Source organism: Nerophis ophidion, linkage group LG01 (genome assembly GCF_033978795.1).
Source record: "Nerophis ophidion isolate RoL-2023_Sa linkage group LG01, RoL_Noph_v1.0, whole genome shotgun sequence".
Taxonomy (NCBI): domain Eukaryota; kingdom Metazoa; phylum Chordata; class Actinopteri; order Syngnathiformes; family Syngnathidae; genus Nerophis; species Nerophis ophidion.
Genome location: NC_084611.1, coordinates 30,310,074 through 30,335,794, shown reverse-complemented (window position 1 = coordinate 30,335,794; position 25,721 = coordinate 30,310,074). Strand labels below are relative to the sequence as shown.

General features: G+C 41.2%; 1 protein-coding gene across 7 annotated transcripts in view; it reads left to right on the top strand.

Annotated features, from left to right (window-relative positions):
• Positions 1 to 25,721, top strand: part of aopep (aminopeptidase O (putative)) — a 200,846-nt gene that overhangs the window by 82,561 nt on the left and 92,564 nt on the right. For all 7 annotated transcript variants that reach the window (XR_009806800.1, XR_009806805.1, XR_009806802.1 and 4 more), the window contains 3 exons: positions 1,958 to 2,064; positions 20,853 to 20,955; positions 24,158 to 24,265. Coding sequence is in view for 4 of the 7 variants with exons in the window: in XM_061900554.1 (XP_061756538.1) it covers positions 1,958 to 2,064; positions 20,853 to 20,955; positions 24,158 to 24,265 (318 nt within the window). In the remaining 3 variants the exon portion in view is untranslated. The remainder of the gene's footprint in view (positions 1 to 1,957; positions 2,065 to 20,852; positions 20,956 to 24,157; positions 24,266 to 25,721) is intronic.

The window sequence follows — 25,721 nt, the reverse complement described above, 5'->3', positions numbered from 1 at the left end:
GAGATGGGCGGGGTTGTTGGAGCAGGGTGGGGTTGAGGTGTGTGTGTGTGTGTGGGGGGTTTTTATTGTAGCGTCCCGAAAGAGTTAGAGCTGAAAGGGGTTATGGGTTTTTGTTGTGTTACGGTGCGGATGTTCTCCCGAAATGTGTTTGTCATTCTTGTTTGGTGTGGCTTCACAGTGTGTCGCAAATTTGTAACAGTGTTAAAGTTGTTAATACGGCCACCCTCAGTGTGACCTGTATGGCTGTTGACCAAGTATGAATTGCATTCACTTGTGTGTGTGAAAATCCGTAAATATTATGTGATGGGCCGGTACACAAAGGCAGTGCCTATTATGGTTTATTGGAGCTCTGTACTTCTCCCTACGTCCGAGTACCACTCCGTACAGCGGCGTTTTAAAAAGTCATACATTTTGCCTTTTGAGACCGATAATTTCCGATATTACATTTTAAAGCATTTATCGACCGATAATATCGGCAGCCCAATATTATCAGACATCTCTAATTGTAATATCAAATATTTTTGAAAATGTATACTTCTGTGTTTAAATATGGTCGAAAATAAACCTAATAAAAATTATATATCAATCAATCAATTAAAATGTGTTTATATAGCCCTTAATCACAAGTGTCTCAAAGGGCTGCACAAGCCACAACGACATCCTCTGCTCAGATCCCACAACAGGGCAAGAAATAACTCAATCCAATGGGATACAATGAGAAACCTTGAGAGGGATCCTAGATGTGGGCCCCCTAATATTAATAGGTGTACCTAATAATGTGAGTCACAATATTAGGTACACCTGCACCTGCATTGTTTCGGAGAGTGCATAAAACAGCGGCTTTTACCAGCATTTATCTCACCGCACGTTGATGTTATTATGCACTTGCTCCAAAATAATACTTAACCCTACCTTTTTGTTTTTCCTCAAAACCTTAATGTCCAAATAACCGCGTCCCCCTCGCTGTGAGGTCACGACATCGCCAGACTGCAAAACCTCACAAACCGAGGCAATCAAAATTGTTTGAAACCTCACGCCCAAATGCACGAACCTTATCATTTGATGTTTGACATGAGTATCCAAGATTGTAGCAACATTTATAAGTCAGAAAAGACAAAAATCATCATAGATACCTTTTAACATTAACTGTCATACAAGTGTCGCAATAAGGCAATGACTGAAGACGTAAGATTAATGCGTAACATATACTGTACATGCACTTCATTTGGACACCAAATGCACATTACCGTATAGATATATTAAGCGTAAAAATATGTTAAACAAAGTATAAACTAGGCAGCATGGTGGAACAGGGGTTAGTGCGTCTGCCTCACAATACGAAGGTCCTGAGTAGTCCTGGGTTCAATCCCGGGCTCGGGATCTTTCTGTGTGGAGTTTGCATGTTCCCCCCGTGACTGCGTGGGTTCCCTCAGAGTACTCCGGCTTCCTCCCACCTCCAAAGACATGCACCTGGGGATAGGTTGACTGGCAGCGCTAAATTGGCCCTAGTGTGTGAATGCGAGTGTGAATGTTGTCTGTCTTGTTGGCCCTGTGATGAGGTGGCGACTTGTCCAGGGTGTACTCCGCCTTCCGCCCAATTGTAGCTGAGATAGGCACCAGCACCCCCCGCGACCCCAAAGGGAATAAGCTGTAGAAAATGGATGGTTGGATGGAAGATATAAACTAAATGGAGCATTTTGCTTAAACGTTGACAACAAGTGGAATTATGTACTTTATGGTCACACTGCCTTTTTAACTTTGCTCACTAAATGAATTCTATAACATCATACTTTTGTGAGACTTCATAGGTTTATGTTCGCCCCCAAATTAGGGTCATATTTCCAAATTGCGTCTAACTTTAGAAATATTGTAATTGACAATTTCCACTGTATTGTAACTAAACAAATAGTTGACTTTTGGCTACTTCACATTCACTTGCCAACGTTTCTCCATTCAGCTTCCTGTGCAGGAATCATTGGAGCAGTTCAACTTGAAAGCGCTGCTACGGTGGAGAAGACGCTCCGACGAGTTGCAGAATTCAGGAGAGGAGCTTCAGATCCTCAGGTGTGTTTTTCCCTGGTACTACAAACTGCATCGAGAACATAGACAGAACCCTACAGTTGTTCTAAGCAAGTTACAGACCCTCAAAATCCAGTTGCTTGCAGTATTTGAGCTGATGTGGGGTTTTAGAATCTCTGTCTGAATGTTCCGAACTTCTGTTTGCATGCCATATTGAGCAGAACAATGCTGCCCAGAAGAGTTGTGCTGAAGCGTAGGTCTTCGTAGATGTCGAGGATGTACTATAACTTCCATTAGAGTTGACATCAAACCTGTTTAGCCTGAATCAACAATGCCTCTGCAGGTTGCAGTTCGTAGTGCACTCAGATTTTGCCTTACTTGCATTGAACCGTTCCACTTCAAGTCCTTGCCATACAACCACTACACATTCTTGTCTTCAGCATTCATGTGCTCCGCTTTTGTCTGCACACAGACACACGTGTGTTTGCTGTAAAAGCATTCCATTGATGCAGGTGTGGCAGGCAGGTGCGGCAACACAGTATACTATGCAGGTGAGGTGTTAGTGTCACGCCTTTAGAAAAGCTTGTCACGGCCAAAACACAGTTAGTCTGACATTGACACAATAGGGGTGACCCGCTCATACCCTGTTTGTTTTATCCAGGGCGGAATCACTGTGCCATCAGCGGAATTATAACGCCTGCCAGGCGTTAACCATTTCACAGTGGAAATATTACACTGCAACCTACTCCTGCAGCACGTTATGCTTTCTGACATGTACAATTACTATATGCGATAACGGTGCACAGTAACATAACATCTTCTTATTGATTCCATCGGACTTCACTCTTCAAATATGCCGCTTCTCAAATAAGGTGCTGTCGTAACATAACGAAAACACTTGGCTAGTTTAATCAATTAATTCTACTCTGGTGAACAGCGAAAGAGTGATACTGTACAACTTTAACACGATGCTTATCATAAAAACCCCGTTTCCATATGAGTTGGGAAATTGTGTTAGATGTAAATATAAAAGGAATACAATGATTTGCAAATCATTTTCAACCCATATTCAGTTGAATATGCTACAAAGACAACATATTTGATATTCATACTGATAAACATTTTTTGTTGTGCAAATAATGATTAACTTTAGAATTTAATGACAGATACACGTGACAAAGATGTTGGGAAAGGTGGAAATAAATACTGATAAAGTTCAGGAATGCTCATTAAACACTTATTTGGAACATCCCGCAGGTGTGCAGGCTAATTGGGAACAGTTGGGTGTCATGATGGGGTATAAAAACAGCTTCCCAAAAAATGCTCAGTCTTTCACAAGAAAGGATTGGGCGAGGTACACCCCTTTGTCCATAACTGCGTGAACAAATAGTCAAACAGTTTATCAACAATGTTTCTCAAAGTGCAATTGCAAGAAATTTAGGGATTTCAACATCTACGGTCCATAATATCATCAAAAGGTTCAGAAAATTTGGGGAACTCACTCCTCGTAAGCGGCATGGCCGGAAACCAACATTGAATGATCGTGACCTTCGATCCCTCAGACGGCACTGTATCAAAAACCGACATCAACCTCTAAAGGATATCACTACATGGGCTCAGGAACACTTCAGAAAACCATTGTCACTAAATACAGTTTGTCGCTACATCTGTAAGTGCAAGTTAAAGATCTACTCTGCAGAGCAAAGCCATTTACCAACAACACAATTTCCCAACTCATATGGAAATGGAGTTTGTACAAAAGTATGTATCCTTGATTGCTTTGCTTTTGTTCTCACATGAATTGTTTAAAGGTTAAAGTCGGAACACGTAGGCCTGTCTGCCATTTTCATGAGGGTCCTCCCCTACAAGGCAGACATACAAGGTGATTAGCAGGATCAGGATCAAGTTTCTCTGCACCAGACAGGCTTGAATCAACAGCACCAAGCCAACATGAGAGATCTATTCACACATACTTCTCCATTCTCTTATGATGCAGTTATTTTGACATGTTAAACTTCTACTAATGTAGATACTAAACTGGCTCCTGAGAAAGTACATTTTTATATAGCATAACCAAACGTGTTGTTATGGATTTAATCATGTGCGTAATTAAAAACATAAGTATTCATTTTCTTGTTTGTTAAAAAAAAATCGTCTATTTTTGTTGTAAGTAAAATATGTGCCTAAAGTTTGTTTGTCAGCACCAAACGTCAGAAAAAGCTGTCATCTCCCTCAGGGATTTGCTTCACTTTTGAGAGAAGAGGCAAACTTTCTAGTTTTCATGACGTCTTGAAAGAAAAAAACAACTCTTCCCACATGAATACAGTGTTGGCGCAAGGAATTTTTCAAAATGGGGTCCCAGGGACCCCATCAGGTCAAAAAAGTGGGGTCCCACAGTAGATTTTTGCGGCCCCACTTTTTTGTAACAGTTTTGCTGCAACTGTCACATATACTGTAATATTGTACATGGTAATTGTTATATATTGTATATATGATACAGACATACACAATATATATAATATAGTAAAATATATTTGTATATGTAATATACTGTACATATATTATGTAAATATTACGTATATATGTTATATTTTACATCGCTATATTTAGTCTATTTTTACCTGCATTGTCCTTTCCATCCTTACACTTTCCATCCTTGTAACTGAGCTACTGTGTGGAACAATTTCCCTTGTGGATCATTAAAGTTTGTCTAAGTCTAAGTATACATTATCCTGTTGTATCTCACATTCTATATTGTGTTTTAGAAAAAGGTTGTCATAAACATTACTTAATTAATAAGAAAAATAATACTAAAGAAAACATATTTTTAAACATATTTAAATGTATCCAGTTATAAACATTCATTCACTTTTTTCTTTCCTTTTTGGATCTAAACACTATCGCCGCTGGTATTTTTTTCTATATATTTTTATTTATTAGGTTGTAGATGTATTTATTTCAGTATAAAAGTGTAAAAAGTTTTTTGCTTCGGTCATGAAATTATGATAATTGTGTGCCAGTGCATACATGTATATGACATATTTAATTGTGTATTATTCTCACTTGTATGTGGATCATCAGTCCTTTGAAGAAACGCCACATCTACACTTTTGTTGGCAAATAATGCAGGCAAACTTAGAATTTTGCAAGATAGTTTCAATGTCATTTAATATAGTGGTTTCAATGGCTCTAGCTTTTCATCTCTTGCTTGATGATGGCCGTAAGCTGTGTGTTCCCCTTTAAGAATGGCGGTATGTGAGTTGAGTGGCGTGTGTAAGTGAGTGGGCAAGATAGAAGAGGGAGCGCTAGCATGTTCAGGAGTGTCCATAGCATGGTGGATGTCCGTTTGGCTTTGTGTTGAACATAAACAGAGTTGTAACAAATCGACGGCCTCATCATTCAGAATCAGAATAGTTTTTGTTGCCATTGTTTGAGAACGGGTTCACAAACTAGGAATTTTTCTTAATTCCGACCAAAGAGCAGAATTATAGGGACCCAATTTGTGGGATGTTTCTTGGTGCCTGGTGAGGCTTGATCTTTGAAAATCAGTGCATGCGGTCGTAAATGTGTTTTTTTTCTTAGCCCGTTTACATGGCGTGCAAAACATCTTTCCATCTTCATAAGTGAGCCATTTGGTGAAAAGTGGCTCTTTTCATTGAAGCTTCGCTGCTTGGGTTTATTGCTCGCCATGCCGAAAACAATAACAGCCAGGAGTCCTAATACCGGAAATGCGGTGATCGATTAAACTTTCGGAAAATCAAAATGTAAGAAATTGTACCGGAAAGTGCATTACTTTGAAGTCAACCAATAATTCATAATTAATCATTTGATCCGGCAAATATAAACAAAACAAAACACCTGCGGAAAGCGCTAATCGGTAAAACATTTTTTTTTTTCAAATCCGCGTCTGTATTCTGTAAATTTGCGTCCTTTCTGATTTCATTGCGTAAAAAGACACAAAAATGCTGTTAACGCCAACACTGGAACACTAAACCACTTCTGATCCACCCCTACCTAGATGGACAGCTTTCTAAAGAGGTAAAAAAACAGGCTTCCCAACACATCTTAAAATAAAGTCTAAAGCTACAAACGTGGGCGTTGCAACCTGGATAACCTAGCATGATCGCTCTGTTAAAATGTAAGTTAGCACTGTAGCTAATGTTAGTGTCCTCTTGTCCCACTACGTAATGGTACATTGTTCTACAGTATTGTATATGATTTGGCATCTATTACGCAAGATTATATTATGTAACTAAGTTACTACTGTTATTAGATAAAGTACTAGTATTTTAATCCAATGTTATACAGTATATTTACAACATTTGTAAGCCTAAAAAATATGAATCATTTTAAAAAAGGGAACTTTTAAAAATGTTTTAATCAGTATACAGTACTCTCAATGTCTTCTTCTCACTCGTGTTAAATCCAGCTAAATGGATATAAACAATTGTGTGCTTTACTGTGCGTATCATCAATCACTGTTTATCTATATAGCCCTAAATCACAAGTGTCTCAAGCCACAACGATATCCTCGGTTTAGATATCAGGGCAAGGAAAACTCAACCCAGTGGAATGACAATGAGAAACCTTGGAGAGAACCGCAGATGTGGGTGACCTGCCTCCTCTAGAAGAGACCGGTACAATGGACGCATGCGTCCTATAGCTGCTTTTCTTCACATTATCATTTGTATTGTGTCAATAATTCCACTTACCTCTTGCAGCCGCCCCCATGGCTGTAACACAAGGGTCACAAGAAGTGTCTGGAGTTGTCTGCAAACCAATTGGTTTTGCCTCTACAGTGGTACTCAACTTACGAGTTCAATTAGTTCTACGATTGAACTTGTAACTCAAAACAAATCCGTTAAAATCAATTGAATCTGTGCTTGCCCCCTCCCAAACACCACAATTTTAACATGTAACTTGCGTTTTCTAAAGAAAAATGAGGTAAGATAAGACATATTATTTGAAAAACGATACATTCGAATGTACCAGTACTACAATGAAACAATGCAATGGTAATGTGAAGGATTTACCGTAGAAAGCGCACTTATGCAGGTGTCTCCTATAGGCTGCTTTTCCGTTGAGCAACAATAGAAATTGTAATGTTAAACACGGACGTCTTTGTTTAACAGACCAGAGGACAGTATGTGTATCTGTGTACCGAGGGTAATGCTGGATAATCCAGTTTGTAGAGTCAGGGGACCGAACTAACATTAGCAGCTTTTTCATATTTTTATAGATAAATGTCCATCTCTTGGCTTCATTCTGAAGAGGTTGCTTTGTGTGATGCTGCAGTCTGGCATTGCCTGGTTTTTCTTCACGGTGCTATTTTTTGCACTCGCGTTCTGTTCTGGTGGTTGGCGGATATGGTTGGAAAAAAATAAAACCTTTTACCGGCAACTCAAATTTTTGCTCGCAACTTGCAATGTAGCTAATGGGATTCATCTATTATGCCTATAATGCCCTCTAAAAAAACATCCAAAAACCACTAGCAATACTCCCATTTACATGTCTTCACCGGCATTAACCAAATATTAACAACATTTATATTATAAGAGCTAACACTGAGAAACGTAACGTAGCTACTGCAGCTCTTGACCTACTGAGCTGCTGCTGCATCGCCTCTGAGTTGGTAAAAGTTTGTGCTAGATTATGAATTTGCCCTGACACTTCATTTCAAATTAAAACCGAAGTCATCCCTGGGAAGACGCCGCAAGATGCTTGATTGCTCCTAGCATTTTCTACCTGAGGAGTGGGGATCATGTTGAAATGATCATCTAAACGGGGAAACCAAATCTCGTGCTAAAATATATAAACATTCCATAAGTCTGCAACACAGTGAAAGCGGACATTGTACAGTAATGTTTGTAGTTTTTATTTCTTGTTTAGCACTACTGACATATGATGCTTAGTGTTTCACTGGATCTGCATATTACAAAACGTGCAAAACTTGTAGCTAAAGATGTCCGATAATGGCTTTTTTGCCGATAGCCAATATTCCGATATTGTCCAACTCTTAAATACGGATTCTGATATCAACCGTTACCGATATATAAACAGTCGTGGAATTAACACATTATTATGCCTAATTTTGTTGTGATGCCCCGCTGGATGCATTAAACGATGTAACAAGTTTTTTCCCAAATAAATCAACTCAAGTTATGGAAAAAAATGCCAACATGGCACTGCCATATTTATTATTGAAGTCACAAAGTACATTATTTTTTTTTAGCATGTCTCAAAACAGCAGCTTGGAATTTGTGACGTGCTCTCCCTGAAAGAGCATGAGGAGGTTGAGGTGGGCGGGGTTGGGGGACGGGGTGGAGGTGGGGTGTAGTGTGGGGGTGTATATTGTAGTGTCCCGTAAAAGTTAGTGCTGCAAGGGGTTCTGGGTATTTGTTCTGTTGTGTTTATGTTGTGTTACAGTGCGGATGTTCTCCCAAAATGTGTTTGTTAGTCTTGTTTGGTGTGGGTTCACAGTGTGGTGCATATTTGTAACAGTGTTAAAGTTGCTTGTACGGCCACCCTCAGTGTGGCTGTTGATCAAGTATGGGTGGCATTCACTTATGTGTGTGAAAAGCCATAGGTATTATGTGATTGGGCCGAAACGCAAACGCAGTGCCTTGAAGGTTCATTGGCGCTCTGTACTTCTCTCTAGAAGTACCACTCCGCACAGCGACGTTTTAAAAAGTCACAAATTTTACATTTTAAAGCATTTATCGGCAGCCCGATATTATCGGACATCTCTACTTGTAGGTCATCCTCAGTATATTTGGACTCAAAAAGATAGGGTTATAGATAATCATTATTTGTCCTGAAGTAGTCGTAGTTGTCTTCAATGGAGTCTGCTATAATTTGTAGCTGTTGTACTTGAAAGAAAAAGCAAATGTTATGTGCTCTGGGTAAATCAATGTGCCCAAAAATAAAAATTCCAGCAACGAATAAAATGATCAAATCACGGTAAATATTACATGTTATTATGAATGTGCAACGACATTAAACATATACTCTTTGGATGTTTTTTGAGGGGGCTTTAAATACAAAATAAATCAAATCCCCTTAATCTGCACTGTTAGCCACCTCTTGCTAGTGTTTTTTTTTTTCACAATTTTGAATGCACAAAAAAGAAAAAGATGCGTGTTCTTGTCTCTCATAAAGAATTCCAATCATAGGCATTATTTCCAAAAAATCCCTATAAAACATTAAAAAAAAAGAGAATAGGCAGCTCGTATCGCAACATATTCGTAAATATAAAAGTGAGGTACCATTGTGGGCAGCACGGTGTGACAGGGGTTAGTGCGTCTGCCTCACAATACGAAGGTCCTGAGTAGTCCTGGGTTCAATCCCAGGCTCGGGATCTTTCTGTGTGGAGTTTGCATGTTCTCCTCGTGACCGCGTGGGTTCCCTCCGGGTACTCCGGCTTCCTCCCACTTCCAAAGACATGCACCTGGGGATAGGTTGAATGGCAACACTAAATTGGTCCTAGTGTGTGAATGTGAGTGTGAATGTTGTCTGTCTATCTGTGTTGGCCCTGTGATGAGGGGGCCACTTGTCCAGGGTGTACCCCGCCTTCCGCCCGATTGTAGCTGAGATAGGCACCAGCGCCCCCCGCGACCCCAAAGGGAATAAGCGGTAGAAAATGGATGGATGGAAGGTACCGTTGTAGTTGTTTGCCATTCTTTCCATTCACTCTGTCAGGATCATGACTGCTTTGGTGAAAGGACACAAATAAACAGTGTCTGGACAGAAGAACATGAGGGCTAAAGGGAATGAGCGGTTGAAAATGGATGGATGGAAGGTACCATTGTAGTTGTTTGCCATTCTTTCCATTCACTGTGTCAGCATCACAACTGCTTTGGTGAAAGAACACAAATAAACAGTGTCTGGACAGAAGAACATGAGGGAGGAAAGAATGGGAAGCACAGACAGATCCACCAGCAGTTTGTTTTATGCTCACAAAAAAGGCTAAATGTCAGGTTGTGCTGTCCAAGTTCAGTGGGTCACAATCGACAACCGCTCATCCAGCAGCGGCCCAGTGGCCAGCGTTTATCAGTCCCTTTCAGATGAGTTATATTTAGGGTGGCCTGGGCCAGACACCATTCTCCCTGCTGATTTACTGGGCTGCTGGGAGCGCTGCTCTACCTTATCCGGTTTCCACAGTCAACCCAGTGTAATTTGTCAGGATATGGCTTGCGGTGCTATAAACCTCTTGTGTGTGCCTGTGTGTGTGTGTGTGTGTGTGTGTGTGTGTGTGTGTGTGTGTGTGTGTGTGCCTTTGACATTAAGTTCTGTCAGTAATAGCTCCTGATCTCCTCCCGCGCTTTCACTCGCTCTCTCAATCTCAGACACACCCAGGTGTACGCCTGGTTTCACACACACACATGCACGCATGCAGGCAAGCGCGCACACACACACACACACACACACACACACACACACACACGGACAAACACCCTGCCTCTTGTACATACGGCCTACGAGGCAGATAAGAGAACCATTTATTGTCAAATGCATGGAGCTATTGTGTGATTCTCCAAGGCAGCGAGCAGCGATTCCTCTTAAAGCGTCACTAAATCATTTCCGACAAAGAGAGACGGCGATTTACACGTCCATACATCCCAGGTCGGGACAGGGGGAAGGGCAGAAATCTTTTGTGTAACATGCCAGTGATGGATAAACATTTTTTCTTCGCCACGCTACGCGGTCGGCGTGTCTGGCATGGGAACAAGGTGTAATTTTTTTATGTAGAAACACAGGTACAGTCAAGGGTTTTGTCCCATTCCATAGTGGCTTTAGTGGTTTTACTTTGAAATTCCAATTACACATACTGCACGATTTCCCATTGATACTCCACATCCCGCTGTCCTCAAAGGTTTGTTTCATCTTATCAGCTGCAGCAGAAGCATGTCGGCACTATGGTTACAGAAGGGGACAGTGTGCATGCTAAAACTGGGATGTTAATGGGTTAGGTTATTCCGCCCGATGTTTTAACATCACGTGTTTGCATGTGGAGTGAAATCACCGCCAAAACTCCACAGACACAAAAATGTTTCAACGAGTGGTAAGTAAAAATGAAGAATTATCTTCAAATTAAAAAACAATTCACAAGTCTAAAAACAATTTTCTGTAAATTAAAACTTTTGGCAGTAATATTCCATCCTGCGAGATGTACACACTTACACTCAGAGCCACGCACAAATGTGCCATAGTTTAAATTCCACAGCGACAGGTTATGCAGCTGAGTCAATTTAAGGCCGTCTGAGCTACATTTTCTTCCCAGCTGACCTCGACGGCATAACATAACATGGAGGCAGTAATAAATTACGTTTCTGTCAAAGTTAGTTTGTGACGAACCCCAAGATGCAGAGATAGAGGCAGGCATGGAGTGAGAAAACATGATTTAATATAAATACTAAAACAAGAACAAACCAAAGGGGTACAACATAAGCGCGCACGAGGCGGATAACAAACAAAGAGAGCTAGTATGGGAACTAGAAAATAAACGGAGCTTAGCATGGAAGCTAGCAAAAACAAAAAGGCCTAGCGTGGAAGCTAGCAGGTATCGAGCAGGAAACAGAAGTTGTACATGTAATATGAAAACAAACTTGGAAGAAGGGAACAAAATGCAGTAAGCTAAAAACCGCAATCAAATAAAGCTTACCGCAACGCTGCATTGACAAGACATGATACGACAGGTAGCAACGACAAGGGCGACATGACAATAATCCAGCACTGACTGGAGGAACAAAGCAGGTAAAAAATAGGAGTGAGCTGATTGACGCCAGGTGTGGCCAGGTGCCAGTCAGCCGCAGCTGAGGGGAAACAGCGCACAGGGAAAAAAACAGGAAACAGACAAAATAAGAGCGCTGACAGGAAACACTACACACACAGAGGAAACAAAGATAAATGCAGAAGAAAAAAGTAAAAAATAGACAAACTTTATATATGTTAGCTTACAGGTTGAGCTTGTGTCCCCTCTCTTCTGTCCACCATTTTACACCCCACTCTGCTTCTTCTTCGTTGTTTTTGGTGGACGAGTTATGTACAGGAGGAGTAGACGGTACAGACCACTAGGGGGCATAGTTAAACTCTATGACTTATTATATATATATATATATATATATATATATATATATATATATAATAACAAACAATAATAATATTAAACTAAGGAAACTAGAGTGTGAATAATCCAAAGTGTGTGTGTTTGTGTGTGACTGTTTGGTGAGTAGCTGCCGAGTGATACCGTAGTGTTGAGCGAGAGGCAAGTCCTAAAGGGGCAGGGCAGGCAAGAGGGTCCATGAGACAAGCCGGTAGTCGGGGTGATAGCAAGGTGTCAGAGTCCGTGTCCATGCGAGGGGGTCGAGATCCGGGAAGGCAGTCGAGATCCAAGGGGAGTCTAAGGGAGCGAGACACACAGCTCGAATCCAAGGCGACGGAAGAAAACATCCATCCATCCATTTTCTACCGCTTATTCCCTTTCGGAGTCGCGGGGGGTGCTGGCGCCTATCTCAGCTACAATCGGGCGGAAGGCGGGGTACACCCTGGACAAGTCGCCATCTCATCGCAGGGCTGGAAGAAAACATGTACATGTACAAAACATGACAGGGCGGCACTCAACAACACCACCTGTAATTCGCACTTTGCAACGACAAGTGCGAGTACCTGACAGTCTGGAATTTTACTGCCAAAAGAGTGGAATGTTACTGCTAAAAGTTTTAACTGGAACAAAATGTTTTTTTATACTTGTGAATCGTTTTTCTAATTGAAGAAAATAGTTTTTAAACTTACGAATCGTATTTTACACTTGTACGAGATTGTTTTTTTTTTTTTTTTACTTGCAAATCGCTTTTTTAATTAAAGAAAATATTTTTTTTTTTAACTGATGTGGGAATGTGAGTGTGAATGTTGTGTATCTGTGTTGGCCCTACGATGAGGTGGCGACTTGTCCAGGGTGTACCACCGCCGTCCGCCCGATTGTAGCTCATAGGCACCAGCGCCCTCCGCGACCCCAAAGGGAATAAGCGGTAGAAATGGATGGATGGATTTTTTTATACCTGCAAATTGTAATTTATACTTGCAGGATATTGTTGTTGTTATTTTTTTTAACTTATAAATAGTTTTTTTAATTAAAGAAAGTATATATATATTTTTTTACTGATGTGTGAATGTGAGCGTGAATGTTGTCTATCTGTGTTGGGCCTACAATGAGGTGAAAACTTGTCCAGGGTGTACCTCTCCTTCCGCCCGAGTGCAGCTGGGATAGGCTCCAGCACCCCCACACTTTTTTATTGACTTCTGCACTTGTGACATTTAATCATGAACTGGCTTTTTTTCTTTTTCCGGCGGTATACCTTGGTTGGTAGAGTGGCCGTGCCAGCAACTAGAGGGTTCCAGGTTCGATCCCCGCTTTTGCCAACCTAGTCACAGCCGTAGTGTCCTTGGGCAAGACACTTTACTTACTTGCTTTGAGTGCTACCTAAACTGGTTTAAACCCACACTGGTTTAAGAAAAAAATGTAACTTAGATATTGGGTTTCACAATGCGAAACGCTTTGAGTCACTAGAGAGAAGCGCTGTATAAATATAATTCACTTCACAACCCCGAGAGGGACAAGCGGTAGAAAATGGATGGCTGGATGAACATTTTTTTTTTTTACTTGTGAATCTTTGAGCATCTGTAAAACCATGTTTGTGTGTTTTGGCAGTAATGTCACGCCATATTTGTACTTGTAATGTCCAAAAAAGAGTAGTGAGCAGCTGATCTAATTTAATCCTACCCATTCTCCGTGTCTCTGTGGTCACTGCTAGTTTGTTTACTCCCTGTGTTAAACATATATCAGTATTAGCCAAAAAGATATCAAGAATGTGAAATAGTAAAAAGAAAAGAAAAACATGGTAGCATTCCTGTGGTCCCATTTTAGTGCACTTATGTCCACTTCCGCATCATGACGGAGATATTCTTAGATAGAAGTTTTCTTTAAACCCAAATCAGGTCAGTCTGTGTCATTTATATGGCAGATGCAAACACACATAAGGAGTAGGCCGCTCTCGGATGCATGATGAAAGTCTTTTGCAAGAGTGTCCAGTCAAATTTGGAAGCTCCAGGAAGCTGATGGTTTTCTCTCTCCCTGTCAGTCTGTCGAGCAAACCAAACATTCCTATCTATCTCCCGTCCTCGATTTTTCCCACACTTCTTCCTCCACTCGCCCACAGCCTTAATTGACTTCATGTGAGTTCACCTTCTGGTTCGGCATGCTGGGACAGCGATAGGACCAAAAGTCATCTGATACGAGGTTGAGGCTGGAGGTGCTTATTTGTTACATTGTTTTTTTTATCTATTTGTTATAATGGAATAGTACCAATGAGGTTTGTTTTGTCCTCCTTGCCCAGTAACCTAGCAACTACTAGTGATGTCGAAAAAGGCTGCAGAAGAAATTCGAACTGAAATGTAAATAATGCTGATCACATGAAATATTCACAGTTGTCTCAGTTGGGTTATGTTACCTGCAGTCACTCTGGGCCCTATTCTCCGGTTTGCGTTTAAGTGTTTTTGTACACGCTTGATATCACACACGTATCATACTTATTAGTTTTAATCCAGACAAGCCCACACAAGTGCTTAAAGGGGCTCTTTTATGCAAAACCAACTTTTCTAACCTGTTGGTACCTGTTTTTGTGTATTCGGGATCCCCATAAGTCCCGAAAATGTTGCCTCAAACCATGGAGGCATGGCAGAGATATTTATAAAGCAATCGTGCCTTTTCCAAACTTGCTCTGAACGAGCTATTTGCAATTTGAGACTTAAGTGATATATTTTGCCTTAGTTAAGTCCATATATGGTTGAGGTTTACCCGAAAAGCTTTGCACGAGCCTGCCATTTTTATCCATTTGTAAAAAAAATACCGTATTTCCTTGAATTGCCGCAGGGCATATAGTATGCGCCTGCCTTTTCGCTTCCCAAAATAATTAGCGCATGCTTAGTATTACCGCCTGATCAAACTCGTGACACTTCCCCTGTCATCATTTTCAAAATGGAGGAGGCTGATTTCAATACCGGTAATTTGAAATCGCATAAAGGGAAGAAGATTAAGAGCAATTCTGTAGGATTTAAGGTCCAAGCTTACATCACACTCAAATTTTTACTGCATACCTTTGGTAAGTGCCGGAGTGAGAAGAGGTTTTAAAATAATTAGCGCATGCTTACTTTTACCGCATGCCTTTGGTAAGCGCAGGAGTGAGAAGAGGTTTCAAATTAATTAGCGCCCTGGCGGCAATTCAAGGAAATACAGTGAATTCCTTATTTTTCTCTATCCTCTTGTTATGGCGCACACACATGCTAAAATCCTCCAATGTTGCCATTTCTAATAAAAATAAGTGTATAGTTCCAGTTTAATATCAGTAAATATCAGTACCCTACTGTGCAATACTACCCTTCGAGTGCAATGCGTCCGACACTGATTGTTATTTATTACTTCGTTACTCTTGTCTTGTTCTGTATATTGTACAGTATTTTGTATTTATATCGTTTTTTTGTATATTGTACAGTATTTTGTATTTCTATAGTGTTTTGTATATTGTACAAGATTGCTTATTATTTTTATTGGATAGTAGTCTGTTTATTTCCATTGTTAGTTTTTCCTTTATCTTGTGCCCATATTTGTTCCCACTACCGCACCTTAAGTTGGAGTCCTCAATCTTGTTTTATGCAAATATAACGACAATTTAGTCCATTTTATTCTATTCTAAACTCAATATGTAAGTGTTACAAACTACAACATGGCTGATGGGATGGAAACTCAGTCGAAGGGTCTTGGTCTGGAGAAGGGCTAATAAGACGTCCCACAAAACAGCACATTCTGAAGACACGTAAGAAAGCGGCTTGACGATGGCCAAAACAATTTTGACCAAAGCGCCAGGATTGCATGCTACCCCGATGTTATGTGTTATGTTTAAAAGCTGTGGTGCTTCAGGATGGGCTTAGACAGCTGTGCGTGCCTGTATGTGTTTTCACAGGAGCTGATACTATAATATCCCGCCATCAGTGTGTGAATGTGTTTGTGTGAATGTGGAAATAGTGTCAAAGCGCTTTGAGTTCCTTAAAAAAAAAGTAGAAAAGTGCGATACAAGTACAACCCATTTACTATATTAGATATGAACAAAAATCAGTCCAATCAATTGATGGATGTGTAGCGTGCAAGGACGGGAGTTGAAGGCGAAATCTCAAAGTATGAAGCTTGTCAGGCTTGTCCCTGACAGTTTGATCATGTTTTAGTTTTTCCTCTGTGTTTGTCTTATTTCCTGCCAGCGCTCTTATTTTGTCTTTATTTCCTGCTGTTCTCCATGAGTGCTGTTTTCCCTCCGCTGGGGCTGATTGGCATCTAACCACACCTGGTGTCAATCAGCCAGTTACTATTTAAACCTGCTTTGTCCTCCACTTGGTGTTTGAGTATTGTCGTGTCGTGTCGTGTCGATGTCACCACTACCTGTCTTTGTCGATATCTGTACAGCTAGTACCTGTCGTGCTACTACTTGTCCTTGTCGCTGTCGTCGTAACGGTAAGCTGTTCCTGTTAGCTATTTGTAGTTTGCTTTCTACTAGCTCTTTTGTTTCGTGTTTTCTTGTTAGTCATTAGCTGTTTCCAGTTTTGGCTATAACTAGTTCCCTGGTTTGTGTTTTTTAACTTTTATTTTGAACATTAAATCATGTTTTCTTACTCAAAGCCTGCCACCATCTCTGCATCTTGGGGTTCGTCACCAACACACTGTGACAAAGCTAACTGTTTGAATACAGACTTTAGTTTAAAACAACTGTATTTCCTCATCCGCAGCTTAATGTGCAACAACACATACCGGAAATGTGTCCTGTTTAAAACCGTCCGACCAGATCTCTCTAAATATAACTAAAGTTCTGTGGGTGAATTATGTAAACCCACTACAGACACTAGATTATATAAGTATTTTCTGTTCAATATATACATAGTTTAATGATGGCTTCACAACCCAGCTGAAACTCAGAATGTCCAAAAGCGGCCGATTTGTGCGGTCCCTTTCGCTGTGGTCGAACTCTTCTTCTCATCCACTCAAGCGGACGAGAGAAATATGTGCATTTAGATTTTTGATAGTTAATTCAGAGTAGAATTCTGGTCCTTTTTATACTGAAGGAAAAAAATATGTTTGGCCATTCTTGTTGGTAGTGCATATGAAATTTGTGAGTGGGAAACAATAGTAAGCACAGACAAATCCACCAGCAATTTGTTTTATTTGGGCCACCTATGTTGATGCCTAAACGGGCTGCAGAAGAAATGGAAATCAATTTGTCAATGTCTAATAAAAATGTTCTCGATCATGTGAAACTTGAACAATATATGTTAGTTTATGATCTGTCGTCTGGAAGTACCAAATATGTATTTTACTACAAATAAGCAACACGGTGGAACAGGGGTTGGTGCATGTGCCTCACAATACGAACGGACCTGAGTAGTTCTGTGTTCAATCCCAGGCTCGGGATCTTTCTGTGTGGAGTTTACATGTTCTCCCCGTGACTGCGTGGGTTCCTTCCGGGTACTCCGGCTTCCTCCCACCGCCAAAAACATGTACCTGGGGATAGGTTGATTGGCAACACTAAATTGGCCCTTATGTGTGAATGTGAGTGTGAATGTTGTCTGTCTATCTGTGTTGGCCCTGCGATGAGGTGGCGACTTGTCCAGGGTGTTACCCTCCTTCCGCCTGAATGCAGCTGAGATAGGCTCCAACACCCCCCGCCACCCCATAAGGGACAAGCGGTAGAAAATGGAAATGGCAAATGTGTCAACTACTTCTTAGAGAAGCTACAGAATAGTAGACCTGGGCTATTGTAGGTTTTTAAAGAGAAGTGCACTTTTTGGGGAATTTTGCCTATTATTCACAATCCTAATGAGAGACAAGAAGACAAAAATTTTGTGGGGTTTTTTGCATTATAATTTATAAAAATTGGCTTGTTCTTGGGGCACCACGGTGGTGGTGGGGGTGGGGGGGGGGTTAGTGCATGTGCCTCACAATATGAAAGGTCCTGACTAGGGATTTTTCTGTGTGGAGTTTGCCTGTTCTCCCCATGATTGCGTGAGTTTCCTTCGGGTACTCCGGCTTCCTCCCACTTCCAAAGACATGCACCTGGGGATAAGTTGATTGGCAACACTAAATTGGCCCTAGTGTTAATGTTGTCTGTCTATCTGTGTTGGCCCTGTGATGAGGTGGCGACTTGTCCAAGGTGTACGCCGCCTTCAGTCCGAGATAGGCTCCAGCACCCCCCCGTGACCTCAAAAAGGACTCGCGGTAGAAAATGGATGGATGGAAACTAGAAATAAGGAGAGATGCCAGGCCCACTAGTACTACAGCCTGAAAAGTGAAGATGAAAAATATAAATCAATCAATCAAAGTTTATGTATATAGCCCTCTATCCCAGGTGTCTCAAAGGGCTATACAAGCCACAATGACATCCTCGGCTCAGATCCCACATCAGGGCTGGAAAAATCTCAATGAGAAACCTTAGAGGGGACCGCAGATGTGTGGACCCCCCCTCCCCCGGGCAATGGGTGAAATGGACGTCGAGTTGATCTAGTTCGGGGGTCGACAACCCGCGGCTCCGTAGCCGCATGCTGCTCTTTAGCGCCGCCCTAGTGGCTCTCTGGAGCTTTTTCAAAAATATATGAAAAATGGAAAAAGATGAGGGGGAAAAAAAACATATTTTTTGTTTTAACATGGTTTCTGTAGGAGGACAAACATGACACAAACCTCCCTAATTGTTATTAAGCACGCTGTTTGTATTAAACATGCTTCATTGATTTGAGTATTTGGCAAGCGCCGTTTTGTCCTACTAATTTTGGCGGTCCTTGAACTCACCGTAGTTTGTTTGCGTGTATAACTTTCTCCGACTTTCTAAGATGTGTTTTATGCCACTTCTTTTTCTGTCTCATTTTTTCCACCAAAATTTTAACGTTGTGCATGAATGCACAAAGGTGAGTTTTGTTGATGTTATTGACTTATGTGGAGTACTAATCAGACATATTTGGGCATTTTATGACTGCAAGCTAATCGATGCTAACATGCTATTTAGGCCAGCTATATGTACATATTGCATCATTATGTCTCATTCGTAGCAATATTTGAGCTCATTTATTTTCCTTTTAAGTCCTCATAATTCAATTTATATCTCATGACACACTATCTGTATGTAATATGGCTTTTAATTTTTTGCGGCTCCAGACACATTTTTATTTTTATTTTTCGTCCAATATGGCTCTTTCAACATTTTGGGTTGCCGACCCCTGGTATAGTTAATAGTGCGAGAGTCTAGCCCAGGGATAAGGAATCTATGGCTCGCGAGCCAGATGTGGCTCTTTTGATGACTGCTTCTGGCTCTCAGATAAATCTTAGCTGACATTGCTTAACACAATAAGTAATGAATAATTCCACTGGTAATCAGTGCTAAAAACAACGTTCAAAATATAAAACATTCTCATGCATTTTAGTCCATCCATCCGTTTTCTATCACACCTTTTCAAGAAGTCGCATTAAAGGTAAGAAGTATTGTATTTATTATTGGTTAGCTTCAGAATAACTAAGTTATTAAAATGAATAAAATAATATTATACTCTAAACATGTTGGTCTTACTTAAAAATGCACACATTTAGTTGTATTCAGTGTTAAAAACATATTATATGGCTCTCACGGAAATACATTTTAAAATATTTGGCTTTCATGGCTCTCTCAGTCAAAAAGGTTCCCGACCCCTGGTCTAGCCCATAGTGGGGTCAGCAGGGGATCATCTTGAGGAGAGACAAGTCAGCAGCGCAGAGACGTCCCCAGCTGATGCACAGATGAGTGGTCCAACCCGGGTCCCGACTTTGAACAGCTAGCGCTTCATCTGTGGTCACCTAATAAGCTCTCCACGCTGGAGAGGGGGGCAGAGTGCAGAAAAAAGACGGCATATCAACTGAGTTTTAAGATGGTAACCAGAATAAATAATTTTTTAACATGGTAATGTCATTATTTGATTATATCAATGGGCTAGTTACTAATTCCGTATCAAAGACAATTTCCCAGATTCCCATTCATCAGTCAAGATGTTCCACGTAGGTATGGGAACGTGTTTTCGGCCTCCCGTGTCTGTCTGCGTGTTTATTTGACTTCCCTGTCATGAGGCAGAAAAGTGCTCGCTGGTGATGAGGGGGCGTATTGATTGGTGGGCCAGGCGCCTGCTGCATCGATTTGGCAGCAGGGCGATCCTTCAAGGCCTTCCTATTGGCACACTGAGTTAATCTGCTCAGCCAGATCAATACAGGCTAACTGCAACTATCATTGCACAACGTCTCACGTCACTCACCTGTTTGGCTGGGATTTATCAGGTTCGTAGGTGTTTGTTTATAGCTTTTGTTGGGTTTTTTTTACGGTAGATCCCGAGAATGATTTGTGTGTATGACAGAGAAGCCCACAAGAGGCTCACTGTCCGTGTGCACGCACAGGATAGGCTTTCTTGTGTTATATGTTCCCCTGGTGAGTCACAGGGCAGTAAAATGCAAGCAGTGCAATGCTATGAGGTCACATAAACACTGTATTGGCGTGCTATTATGAATCTGGAGCCTGCCCCGGGCAGAGCATGGCAGCTCGGTGTTAACCACCGAGAAGACGAGCTGAGTCGTTGAATTTAGTGCTGCTGACATTGTATTTTTATTTTTAAACAGTGCAACTGGAGTATGCTGGAGCTCATATCTTGCCTCTGTTGTGTCGTAATTGTGTTTGTGGATCTCAATTGTGTATTGCACCGTTTGACTGCTCTTATTTGTCCTTTCGCAGACCTAACATGGAGAAAACGGGCCAGGTCAGCGAGTCTGGCTCCTCGACAGTTAAACATGCTCTCAACCCTGACAAGTCCTTTTTGCAAGTCCACTACCTCAAGGTGATGTATTTATATGGTACAGTTTGATATTAAAATGCATAAAGCAATAGTTGGACTAGCTATACAAAGTCATTAAAATATTATATATGAAGTTGCACACTCGACCTGCATGATTAATGTGCTATAAATAACCGAAATAGGCTACGTTTTTTTTTTTCTTTTCTTGAGTGACAGACATGTTGGCCGAATTAGCCGAATGCAGTGGGCCCTCTTTACAGTCATTCACAATCCTTGCCTTGGTGGGCAAAGATTGTTTCCTTTACAAACACAGGAAGCAATGACCGACAGTCTCACTACTCAAGACTCGCCAGTATGAAGTGCTGCTAGGTAAAACAAATTAGTACAGATGTCCGATGATATCGGACTGCCGATATCCATCCATCCATCCATCCATCCATCCATCATCTTCCGCTTATCCGAGGTCGGGTCGCGGGGGCAACAGCCTAAGCAGGGAAACCCAGACTTCCCTCTCCCCAGCCACTTCGTCTAGCTCTTCCCGGGGGATCCCGAGGCGTTCCCAGGCCAGCCGGGAGACATAGTCTTCCCAACGTGTCCTGGGTCTTCCCCGTGGCCTCCTACCGGTTGGACGTGCCCTAAACACCTCCCTAGGGAGGCGTTCGGGTGGCATCCTGACCAGATGCCCGAACCACCTCATCTGGCTCCTCTCGATGTGAAGGAGCAGCGGCTTTACTTTGAGTTCCTCCCGGATGGCAGAGCTTCTCACCCTATCTCTAAGGGAGAGCCCCGCCACACGGCGGAGGAAACTCATTTCGGCCGCTTGTACCCGTGATCTTATCCTTTCGGTCATGACCCAAAGCTCATGACCATAGGTGAGGATGGGAACGTAGATCGACCGGTAAATTGAGAGCTTTGCCTTCCGGCTCAGCTCCTTCTTCACCACAACGGACCGGTACAACGTCCGTATTACTGAAGACGCCGCACCGATCCGCCTGTCGATCTCACGATCCACTCTTCCCTCACTCGTGAACAAGACTCCTAGGTACTTGAACTCCTCCACTTGGGGCAGGGTCTCCTCCCCAACCCGGAGATGGCACTCCACCTTTTCCGGGCGAGAACCATGGACTCGGACTTGGAGGTGCTGATTCTCATTCCGGTCGCTTCACACTCGGCTGCGAACCGATCCAGCGAGAGCTGAAGATCCCGGTCAGATGAAGCCATCAGGACCACATCATCTGCAAAAAGCAGAGACCTAATCCTGCGGTTACCAAACCGGAACCCCTCAACGCCTTGACTGCGCCTTGAAATTCTGTCCATAATATATATATATTATATATATTATATTATATTAAATTATTTAAAATGTGATATCGGAAATTATCACTTTCGGTTTCAAAAAGTAAGATATATGCCTTTTTAAAACGCCGCTGTACGAAGTAGTACACGGACGTAGGGAGAAGTACAGAGCGCCAATAAACCTTAAAGGCACTGCCTCTGCGTGCCGCCCCAATCACATAATATGTACAGCTTTTCACATACACAAGTGTCAACAGCCATACAGGTCACACTGAGAGTGGCTGTATAAACAACTTTAACACTGTTTCAAATATGTGCCACACTGTGAACCCACACAAAACAACAATGACAAACACATTTTGGGAGAACATCCGCACTGTAACACAACATAAACACAGCAAAAAAAATACCCAGAAACCCTTGCAGCACTAACTCTTCCGGGACGTTACAATATACACCCCCCGCTACCCTCTATCCCCAACCCAGCCCACCTCAACCTCCTCATGGTCTCTGAGGGAGAGCATGTCCCAAATTCCAAGCTGCTGTTTTGAGGCATGTTAAAAAAAAAAAAGCACTTTGTGACTTCAATAATAAATATGGCAATGGCATGTAAGCATTTTTTTCCATAACTTAAGTTGATTTATTTCGGAAAACCTTCTTACATTGTTTAATGCATCCAGCAGGGCATCACAACAAAATTAGGCATAATAATGTGTTAATTCCACGATTGTATATATCGGTATAGGTTCATATCCGAATCGGTAATTAACAGTTGGGGAATATCGGATATCGGCAAAAAAGCCATTATCAGACATCCCAACAAATAAGGAGTAAAAAATTATTAAAAAGCAAAATTTCCCGTTGTGGGAATATTTCAGCTTCAAAATCGGATGGGAAACTCAAACTAACGATCAAGAATGCCATGATCAAGTGATGGCATAAAACAATAAAACAACGTCCGACCTAGTTTTTCCAACTGGGAAAAAATGCACTTTAAGAAGTTCAGTATTTATTAAAGTTATTTTTTGCTTCCAGAAATAAGTCTGTTTTATTTTTGGTTTGTTTATTGGTTTAGTATAACAAAGTTATTTACCCTCCAATTACAGTACAATGGTAAACAATTCTACAATATTGAGAAGTATAAGTTGATATCTTTTTGAATGGTTACTTGTGTTATTCTTATATATTATGAGTACATTACATTATAAACACTGTCTAGGTTTTGTTTTTCTTCAGTTTAAGATAATGATGTAGACAAAAGCTCTGAGTCTGTCTGCATAACACCAAATATTTTTTATTTAATTTATTTAATATTGTTCTGTGCTGCACCTCGAGACAAGAATATGTTGGTTTATGTCTTTCTTCACTTGTTATTTTCACATTGTATATATAAAATATCAAAATCGCAAATCAAATTGCAATTTTGGAGAGAAAAATCGCAAATCGTTTTTTCTCAAAATCGTGCAGCCTTACTGCACAGTGCTCACCATTCTATATTTATAACATTGTCAGCCCTTGTTATTATACGAGACAGTTTTTCCTTTTGGCCTATAAAAGTTGGAATTGCAGATGTGGTGAAAAAACTGTTGGTGAACACAGTGGGTGAGGAGGTTCAAACATTAATTCCTGTCCCATATAGTTCTCTCACAAGAGTTTTATACAATTCACGCAGGCACTGTCCCACCTTTATTACCGCTCTGATGCCAAATCCAAAGCCAGAAAGGTGACAAAAAACAAGGAAAAAAAGTTTTTTCTTTGCTTTGAATATATGTCAAAATACTGCTGCCCTTTCCATGGCGTGTCTGCCATGTTTGTGTGTCTTCCTATTCTTTGCAGTGTGTGACGCTTGTACCCTGTTTAATTTCCTCTGAGAACATATAACAAGTCCTTGCTGTCCGCATGCTGACGTTAAAGACCTGTTGTTATTTCCCTGTGCCATTCTTTGCAGGGCTACTTCCTCCTCAGGTTCTTGGCCAATCAAGTCGGAGAGCAACCATTCATCAACTTTTTCAAATCATTTGTAAAACGATATCACGGCCAACTAATTTTATCCCAGGTGAGGCTCCGTGTACTGTATGGTCATGAGAAAAATTTGTAATCATTTGTTAGTGTAAATTCTTCTACTCTTGAACCGCTGCACACAAAAGGGTGAACATTTGTCAAAACATGCACCCCTACTGTGTTGTTTGTGCTGTTATTTCTCCTAAAAATACACTGCAAGCTGGTGCTGGTATTAAAGCTTGTCCAGTAGGTTGGATTGATTTGAAACAGCTCAATGTGCTGGAAAAAACAAAAAATGTAACTTAAGTGTACATTTTAGGGGACTATAAACTCTGAACAGGATTTGTTGAAAAACATGGCCATCAATAAATGAAACGTCTTTACAGGTGTGGTACTTTGTAATTAATTGACCACATACCCTCCTGAAAACAAGCGTCCTCTGCTATGGACATTTGCGTTTTGCATAACAGGGCTGTACAGGAGACTGGTTCTCTGGAGGTTAACGCTCCATCCATCCATTTTGTACCGCTTGTAATGTTGATAAAATTTTAAGGATATACAGTCGTGGTGAAAAGTTGACATACACTTGTAAAAAAACTAATGTCATGGTGGTCTTGAGTTTCCAATAAGTTCTACAACTCTTATTTTTTTGTGATAGAGTGATTGGAGCACATACTTGTCGGTCACAAAATACATTCATGAAGTTTGGTTCTTTTAGGGATTTATTATGGGTCTACTGAAAATGTGACCAAATCTGCTAGTTCAAAAGTATACATACAGCAATGTTAATATTTGCTTACATGTCCCTTGGCAAGTTTCACTGTAATAAGGTGCTTTTGGTAGCCATCCCCAAGCTTCTGGCAAGCTTCTGGTTTTGTGTTTGACTACTCCTCTTGACAAAATTGGTGCAGTTCAGCTAAATGTGTTGGTTTTCTGACATGGACTTGTTTCTTCAGCATTGTCCACACGTTTAAGTCAGGACTTTGGGAAGGCCGTTCTAAAACCCTAATTCTTGCCTGATTTAGCCATTCCTTTACCACTTTTGACGTGGTTTTGGGGTCATTGTCCTGTTGGAACACCCAACTGCGCCCAAGACCCAACCTCGGGGCTGATGATTTTAGGTTGTCCTGAAGAATTTGGAGGTAATCCTTCTTTCTCATTGTCCCATTTACTCTCTGTAAAGCACCAGTTCCATTGGCAGCAAAACAAGCCCAGAGCATAATACTACCACCACCATGCTTGACCGTAAGCATGGTGTTCCTGGGATTAAAGGCCTTACCTTTACTCCTTTCAGACATATTGCTGGGTATTATGGCCAAACAGCTCAGTCTTTGCTTCATCTGACCACATATCTTTCCTCCAGAAGATCTTATCTCTGTCCATGCAATGTCAGATGAAACAAAAAAAAAAAAGACAATATCTTTACAAGTGCATGTAAACATTTGACCACGACTGTATGTATTACATGAGTGCTAGCACAACTTCCAAAGCATTTTGACCACAAACCATAG